This window comes from Cucurbita pepo, unplaced genomic scaffold, assembly GCF_002806865.2.
Source record: "Cucurbita pepo subsp. pepo cultivar mu-cu-16 unplaced genomic scaffold, ASM280686v2 Cp4.1_scaffold000841, whole genome shotgun sequence".
Classification (NCBI taxonomy): domain Eukaryota; kingdom Viridiplantae; phylum Streptophyta; class Magnoliopsida; order Cucurbitales; family Cucurbitaceae; genus Cucurbita; species Cucurbita pepo.
The window spans coordinates 1-9,038 of NW_019647051.1; the positions used below are offsets into that span (position 1 = coordinate 1).

The window sequence follows — 9,038 nt, forward strand, 5'->3', positions numbered from 1 at the left end:
TCTCATCAAATGTTATTTTATGTCAACATGATTGTCTGAATTGGAATATTATATTTGATGAGAAAAGAAGAAAGGGATCTTCTTATCCTCCAAACTCCATCCACAAAAGGAAACAAGTGGCCAAACAGACAAGATTTGTGAGATTCACGCCAATTGAGAGAGAAGTGAGTGTCAAGCGAAGGCTCTGGCCCCGAAGAAGTGGATTGTGAGATCTCACATCGGTTGGGGAGGAGAACGAAACATTCTTTATAAAGGTGTTTATAAAGGTGTAGAAACCTCTCTCTAGCAAGTGGATGCTGCCCCGAAAGGGATGGATCGTGAGGTCCCACATCCCACGTCGGTTGGAGATGGGAACGAAACGTTACATGTTTCTATGTTTCTTTGTCTCGTTGTTTGGGATTTGGGATTTGGGATTTAGATCTTTAAGGCATAGTTTTTCATTTATCAGTACAGCTAATTGATTCTAATCATTTAACCTTCTGGTGCAGAGCAGGAACATGGGCACACACAGCTTGGTTACCAGAAAGCTTTCACAGAAAAGGCAGAAGACAGCAGAAGAAGAACAAGTAAACTGCAAATATGCACTTTTTATTCACTATTTAAATAGCACATTCAATGTAGAAAGAATATTGGGGTATCTCTTTTTCTCTTTGGTTTCTTAACTGTAAACTCCTGCAAAGTAAATGAACAAGTTAATTGAATATGATCAAATCTCTTTCATTGTTTCCTGTCTCAAATGGTATGAATTTGTTGGAATTATATTTCCCTCGCTGCCGTTATACAAGACGGGGCGAGAGATGAGTTTATAACTTCAAATCTCGATCTGTTTGAACTTTCAATTCTATAATGACTTCCATAGAACAGTTTTTAGGCGGGGGAGGGAGGGTGGAAGCCTGTACAGAGTTTGTATTTACAACACAGATGCTAAGTAGCTTAGCTTAAGCTCGTAACACCGTGATCGGCGTTGTCGAATGAAATAAGTGAGAATAATACAACCTATAAACTCTGTTAGCAAAAGGGGTTGGTGCAGACTGTGTTAGTGTAATGATACAGCAAGCAAGAGCAAGCAGCAAGAAGCAAACAAAAAAAACTTTTTCCTTGCATTTCAAGATCAGCCTGGAAGGTAAAGTCTCATCAGATGAAAACGACCGACTTTGTTGCCCCCACACTCAAATCCTCATGTCTCTCGTAGTCATCGTCGTCGTCTTGATACGAAGTCGAAACAGAAATGGTCAAAAATATCAAATCATTTTTAAAAAAATGGCCCACAAGATATACCAATTTTCCTTCAATGAATACAGGCCACCAATCTTGATTTCCCTGACCGTGTTAGAGCAGAAAAGGCAAGAGGTATGAGGTCCTCCAAGCCCCTGCAGCAACCTGCACGGTCGAGACAATGCCTCGTATCAGTATCGTTTCCTCATTACATAAACGACTTGACATGTTCGATATGGGCCAGCAGTATTCAAATCACGACATCATGAAGTCTATATTAGGTAAGCTAACCTTGGCCACTAGCTGATTTGAAGTTGTTCCTCCATAGAGAAGCTTGTTTCGCCGTCGTTTCGATAAACTGGCCCTAGAGTATAAGAAAATATATAGAGAGAGCTCGAGGAAACTCCGAAAACGATAACATATCAGCCATCAGCACGTATGATTGTGTTTATTGCAGTGGGGGTGATAACATGTGTTGATCATCTAAAATGATATCAGGCTTGCATCATATGCTTATACTCAGCCAGGAGGCACTAACATGTGAAAAACCAAAACCAGAAGGAAATCACTTCATATTTTCGGAACATCCTTAAATTTCAGACGTGTACAGGTAACCCGTAATTGTAAAACGACCTGATTCGTCCATCCCATCCTGCAGTCACGATGACCAGACCCCACGCGTGAGAACTCAATGTATTTTGGCAAGACAATTTCAGAAATTTATACCGAGATTTATGCATCATAGATGGTTTCATTAGTAGGCTCGAAGCGTGGAGCTTCTCCTCGGGCCAAGTTGCAGATCCCTTGGGGAAGGATTCTAATAACTCTTGCCTCAAAGAGAAAAAGGCCGGGGACGAAAGCGGGAAAGTGTCAGAAGAACTCCTTCGCGTGCCAGAAAAACGTCTTTCGTCGTCTGTGTTACTTCTCAAACCACACCACGGTACTGCAATGGAACCATTGGAGGGGAAATATTCATACGACTTGATCTTCTTCACCGGGGAAAAAATAGACTCGTTCTTATAACTGCAGTTCCATAAATATACATTAGAATCGCCACTAGCCGATATAATATGTTTCCCGTCTGAGGTGAACGACGCAGACATCTGGTTTCCGGTATTACAAGGCCCTGAACGGAAAGGACGAAACTTGCTTATGAGCAGACAGGAAGACAGGATACAACGAACAACACCAATAACAAACAAGGATATACAGGTGCATACCCTTGTATTTCTGGATCACCTCAAGCCCTTGAACAATCCGGATTCGAGAATCAGCAGAGCTGACCATTATTCTGCTCGAATCGTTTGCAGAATACTGCGGCCCAAGAGAAAAAGCATAAGAATGCATAGAAAATATTAGCATCCCGAGAACGACAAGAAACAAGAACATAAATACAACATCTAAATGTGAATAAGAAGATTAATAGAAAGAAGAACTACCTGAAACCCTGTTATCTTTTTACTGGGCGACTTCTTCTTACTCGATAAACATATTTCGGCATCTAATTCCAGGTTATTATCACCTAACCAAAAGAAGTCGAGTGTTTAACATATTCAGCTCATAACGGGGAAGTAATTTAGTATAAGAAACGAACCTATTACTCTAAAGATGCGGCAGGTACCATTTATGGAGCCAACGACTCCTCTCTACATGATGAGATCGAAATGCCTTTAACATCTAAGTAAACCACCAAATTTCTACATAAACATAATGAAAGAGCGAAACGAGAACACACCCGCCCATTAGGATGATAGGACACTGCAGTGACAATTTCCCTAATGTCTATCCAGTCAACAACTTGAGAAGAAGGAATCCCCCAAATGCGTATCTTTCCATCTATTGAACCACTGATGAAGTAATTTTCATCCATGGGATTAAAATGAACACAAGTAACTGCAGCCAACATGGAGACGAACCGTGAGGGGGCTGCACGTAAAGAATTTGTAAGTAATTTAAGAGAACGGAATTCCAAACTCACCGTAGTTACTATGTGAAAAGACTTTGAGACAATCATTAGATCCCAATCGCCAAAGTCGGACAGTTTTATCGATTGACGATGACAGAAGATACTGCACGAGGAAACAACAAATACTTAATATGATTACTGTAACAGCTCAAGCCCACCACTAGTAGTTAAAATCCGCTTTAGCCCGTTACATATCTACGTCAAACTCCCGGTTTTAAAACGAGGCTTCCACATCCTTATAAGGAATGTTTCGTTCCCCTCTCCAACTGATGTGGGATCTCACAATCCACCCCCCTTGGGAGTCCAGCATCCTAGTTGGCACACCACCCGGTGGCTGGCTCTGATACCATTTGTAACAGCCCAATCCCACCGCTACCAGATATTGTCCACTTTAGCCCGGTACATATCGCCGTCTGCCTCACGGTTCTAAAACACGTCTATTAGGAAGAGGTTTCCACATCCTTATAAGGAATGTTTTGTTATCCTCTCCAACCGATGTGGGATCTCATAATTACTAAAGCATAAGCATGATTTAGTTTCTAGGAAATTCATAGAACTAATACTTACATTGTTTTTTGACCAAGAGAGATCCAGAATGTCGCCGGTATGTCCATGGAACTCGTGCAATGGTCGCTCCAATATCCTGAAGATTTTAGGTGGAAAAATTATACAAGCTGATTCTGATGTTTTCTTCAAGGCCATCGAGTTAGCTATCTTCTCTTTCTCCGAACGCAGGGGTTTCAACTCAGAAAGGTGATTAACTGTGAAGTAAATGCAGGATGGATCGATCTCGGGAATGTCGGATTCATTCGATCTCTCATCTTCAATCACTTGCCATAATTTAACAATCCCATCATCACCACCAGTAGCGAGAAACCGTCCACTAGGACTAAACTTCATCGTCAAAACAGCACCTTGATGTGCCTGGATATCTTGTCCCATATACATAGCTGAGAGTTCTTTCAATTGCTTCTTGCAATGGCGAACCTTCATCCTCGGCACTCTCGACCCTGTACTCAAATCACCATGAACAACCAACCTTGACTTACCATGCTTATCGAAAATGCAGGCAGCCGATCGTAATTTCTTAAGCCAACGTTTGTTGACTCTTCGTTCTGTACTCAACGGAATGTTCGCCCTCTCAGCCTCCATCTCCATCATTTGTTGGAAAGACGGCAAAGAACTCGATGCCTCCTCGAGCCTTTCAGGCATTGCAAACCGAACAGATTTTTTTAGATCCCCAATTTTCCTGCCACATTCTCCATGAATCCCACCATCCCTATACAGAATGCTATTCTTTGAAGCCATCTCTGAATGTTCAAGATCATCATTAGACCAACACGACAACGAAGATCGACCCGAGCAAAACACATCTTCAAACTCTGAGGATTCAGCCCCGGAATTATCCCTCCATCTTTCTCCATCCCCTTCTCTCCAATCACGACAAACAGTGAGAGAATTCCCATTAGCGAGAGGAGCTCGATCTAATCCCATTCCCATCCATTTCAAAAACTTACTTCGACGCTCATGAACACTCATAGGGCTTCGATTCCATACATCATAACCCAAACTCCCATCGACCCAATTGTTAAATCTGGGACGAGAATCAAAGCCCGCCTCAATCCCATCGAAATTGGCTTCCGATATTGAGGGAACATTGATATCTGGCGCATCAAAAAACGGGCATTCTTCATCCTCGCTAACGCTACCCATTATTCCGCACAGTTCAACCCATGAAATCCCCTCAAGAACACGGCATTATAAACGGGAGAGAAATGTGCGAGAAAAAAACGAATACACACTACACAACAATCCAAAAAAGGAAAAAGAAAATTACAAAAGGGGAAAAACGCAGATCAGTTTAACCGAAACAAAAAAAAACTTGTTAAATTAAAGCGATCAAACATGGATCCCAATTGTTTAAGCAAAAACAAAACAACAAAACAAAAATCGTGGAAAATGAAATTGCGAAGTAGAGAAAGAAGAAATCAGGCAGCCATTAATGAGTTAACAAACAGAATCAGTCCAATATCCAGAAACCAAAATTGAAAGATCACAAGCGATACAGAAATGAAAATGAAGAACAAAACAAAACAAAACAAAAAATGGAAAACGATTCGAAACAGGATTCTTACATGGAGACGAAGGGGGTTTCGTTTGTATGATGAGATCTCTTAGAAACTGAGGAGGGCGGAGATCGAAGCATCCATGACAATTTGGAGCTCCTTTTACAACTCTCTCTCTCTAAATCTCTCCAGAGCAGAGAAGGGGGGCAGTGCAAGAGAAGCTTCAATAATTTTATAAAAAAGAAAAAGGAATTCAATGGAATTTTGAAGAATTAAAACAACAAAAAATAAAAAAAAAAAAAAAAAAATTAGTTCCTCGATATTCGTGGTTTCATGGACCGCTAAACCACATTCCAAGGCTTCTTCGTATGTTTCTGCACTTTCTCTCTCTATAAATATATATATCTATATATATATATATATATTTATTTATTTATTTATTTATTTATTTTTGGATTAATTGGTGGAATACAATTTTTTTTTGTATTAAGTGTATCACTACCCACATCCCATTATTCCACTTTCATCATTTCCCAATTCTTCAAAATTAAAAATATTCTTTTTTTTTTTTTACTTTTAATTTAATCTCTTTAAATTCTCCGATCTCGATCCCGACCCGTAATAAACCTATTCATTTAATTTATACAAAAGGTAAAACGGAACGGAAAAAAGTTTCCTCATCAAAATGGAGACAAAGATCATATTCTTGGTCCCGTTTCTCTAATTTTTATTTATTATTCTCGTACTAAATAAATTGTTGAAAATAAATTTTAATTTTAAATTTTTTTAAAATATTCTTTTTATTATCATGTTTTATAATAATTTTTTTTCGATATTATTTATTTAAAAATATTTAAATAAAAAAAACATAAAAATTTTATAATTTTGAGCTTAACTTAATAATAAAACACTAATTATATAAAACTATTTCCTACTGAAAAATACCCTAATTTTCAAAAAAATCGAGAAATAAAAAAAAAAAAAATTGCCTATTTTTATTTTATTAAAAAAACACGTCCATTGTTTAGATTTAATGGGTAAAAAAAATTAAAATAAATACAAAGCATTAAATGAATATTTAAAAAAAATATATTGAAAATTTTATTGTAAGGAAATGTGGGAAATATTTATGCTTCCTTAATATTCTCAATAATTACAAATGGGAATCTGTTCCCAAAATTTTAGCTTTTCATTATATTATCAACGCATTTGACTTTTGAATTCCAAGAAATTTAATAATTAATTAATTAATATATTCACTCAAATATTTATGTTTTTTATTTTATATTTTTTAATTTTACATTACGTTCAAGTTGACCAATGTTTTTATAAGATGAAAATTAAATAATTAAATAATTCTAGATTTTCTATTTGGTCCCTCATTTTATAATAAATTAAAACTCTATCGTTTATTTTTTATCATTTAACTCTATCATATACCTTCTAAATTTGTATTTTTTTAGATTTTGATTAGGCATATAGGATTCTCGTTCGATTCTAAATTTTTAGTCGGTCCCTCATCTTTTATTAAATTTCAAATTCATCATTTAATTTCATTTAATTTCTGTCTTGTCCCGTCACCAAACAAAATGTTTTTGTCATTTACAAATCCAAATCAAAGGAAAATACATAATTACCCATAAATTTGTGTTTCATATATTTTTCCAAATCTTTATTTTTATATTTCATTAACAAAAATTTGGTGGAAAATATAAATGTTAAAATAAATTTTTAGGTTATATTATAAATTTCGTGCCTAATTTAAATTTGATTCTTATTATTTTAAAAAATTTAATTTAGTCCGTTTTCTTAAATTATGAGTTTAATTTTAAAAATTTAAATTCGTGTTTTATTAAACTTTTAATTTTATATTTTACTAAGCCTCTAAAATTCAAATACAGACTAATAAGTTTGTTAAAAAACTTATGATGTATCAGTTATTATGTCAATTGCTGACTACTAAGTTGGTATGGAAGTGCCGGGAAAAACCTTTATCTATACAAATTCTCGAACGAGGATTTTGAACAAACATAGACGAGAGGTGTAAGCATGGTCAGATATGAACATTTCACCGATTATTAGTAAATTTTAAAATTTTGTAATTTAACTTTAATAAAGGCATAATTTAGTCCTGGTTGAATATCTGTAATAAAATAAAAGTATACTAATTACTACAATATATTAATATTATATATATATATATATATTTGCAATTAATTTTAAGAATGAACCAACCCATTAAAAGAAAAAAAAAAAAAAAAAACAAAAAAAAAAAAAANGCCACGTGTATATAAAAATTAATTTAAAAATAGTGATGGGCCATTCCCTTTACCACTGATTTGAACGTCGGGTCAAATTATCATTATTGTATCCATAATTTTTTAATAACATAATAAATTAATGTTATCTATTTAATTAAATTAAATGTTTAAAATGGTTTTTTTTATCGTTAATTATAAAATTTTAATCAATAAAATTACGGTGAAATAAACATTTTAAAATTATAAAGTTCCAATCAAATTAAATATAAATTATAAAATTTAAATTAAAGAATTGATTTGTAATTTTCTTTTTATTTTATTTGAGATAACAAAAAAAAAAAAAAAAGACTGGCGGTGGACGATGACCAGCCGATTAGGACTGGTCAACGATTAGATAATTGACGTTCCCGTTGTGTTTTATTGTTTTGAAAATCAATTATAAGATAATGACGATAATACCCCTGAGCTTTTCCAACTAAACATTTATTTTACTCCATTTCTTGTTCTCAATCATTTTCAGCTCTTTATTTTCAATTTTGAACATTAATTTTGATTTATGATGTGACCCATTATCAATTTCTAACCCATTTTCAAACTCTTTTACTTAGGTATTGTTGTTTTCGGTCGGATTTATCGATATATTTATATATTTATCGTTTTATGACCGTATAATAGCTGATCGTCACGTAAATTTAGAGTTTTAAATTATCAAATAAATAAAAAATCGTAATCATTTACTTGACAAAAAAAAAAATAATAAAACAGATACCGTGTTTTGAAGTGATCTTACGTCAAATTATAAGTAGCTATAAAATTAGATACATCAAAAGATAAAAAAAATGATTCGTTATAATTAGTTAATGAAATCAATAATATTCGAGAAAAAATCCTAAACTTTTATTTTTATAAAAAAAAATGCAAAATGGTTATTTAAAAGGAAATATTAATAAATAAAAAATAGGAGGCTCGAGAATTTTTTTTATTTTTAAATTTTTATTTGAGACAAGGAAGTTCTAGATAACGTTTTTGAGACCTCCTTTTTTAACATAATGATTTGAAAGTGATGATACATACATCTAGACGTTACGAGATTCTACGTGTTATCATATTTTTCGATATTAGGTAAACATAATTTCGTATAGTATTAGAAATACATAATTTTCTGAAACCGATGCTATTATTAGCTAATGGGTCAGCCTGTTCTCGAGAAAGGCATACAGTCTTATCAAAGCTCTAAAAGTTAAACCTACCCGTGTTCCCAATTAACGTGACAATTTACGAACACTCGAGTTAAAATCCGTTCTTTTTGCATTTGGATCATCATTTCAAAAAATTTGTCATCATCTTTATTGTACAAATTACCTAAAAAGTGGCTAATATGAGACAAAAATTGGTTTCTAATTGAAGAAAAGAAGTAAAGTGAATAAAAAAAAGAACACACATAATTATTAATTAAAATAATTAATTAAGTGAAACAATAAACTTTAGGGCACATGATATCAATCCCTATTTACTTTTTAAATTCAAATA

At 34.0% G+C, this 9,038-nt stretch overlaps 1 protein-coding gene across 2 annotated transcripts; it reads right to left on the reverse strand.

Moving 5' to 3' along the window:
• Window positions 1-802: 802 nt before the first annotated feature.
• LOC111785924 (WD repeat-containing protein 44-like) lies at window positions 803-5,459 on the reverse strand. Of its 2 annotated transcripts, XM_023666297.1 has the most exons (9): window positions 5,317-5,459; window positions 3,749-4,982; window positions 3,194-3,284; window positions 2,951-3,108; window positions 2,810-2,861; window positions 2,655-2,737; window positions 2,436-2,529; window positions 1,507-2,341; window positions 803-1,380 (listed from the first exon to the last, which is right to left on the reverse strand). In XM_023666297.1, the coding sequence occupies exons 2-8, from the start codon at window positions 4,892-4,894 to the stop codon at window positions 1,812-1,814; spliced, it is 2,154 nt and encodes a 717-aa protein (XP_023522065.1). In that variant the 5' UTR covers window positions 4,895-4,982; window positions 5,317-5,459; the 3' UTR covers window positions 803-1,380; window positions 1,507-1,811. The 2 variants fall into 2 exon arrangements, with proteins under 2 accessions (XP_023522065.1, XP_023522066.1); XM_023666298.1 differs by lacking the exon at window positions 5,317-5,459 and having other exon boundaries at window positions 3,749-5,063.
• Between the last annotated feature and the right edge of the window lie 3,579 nt (window positions 5,460-9,038).

What these genes read in the sequence shown, in the direction of transcription:
- LOC111785924 (XM_023666297.1), bottom strand. Translation starts at nt 4,894, where the DNA reads ATGGGTAGCGTTAGCGAGGATGAAGAATGCCCGTTTTTTGATGCGCCA. An exon ending in CTTTTCACATAGTAACTACG is followed by an intron (nt 3,109 to 3,193) that starts GTGAGTTTGGAA and finishes TGTTGGCTGCAG; the next exon opens with TTACTTGTGTTCATTTTAAT. An exon ending in GGTGATCCAGAAATACAAGG is followed by an intron (nt 2,342 to 2,435) that starts GTATGCACCTGT and finishes CTTTCCGTTCAG; the next exon opens with GGCCTTGTAATACCGGAAAC.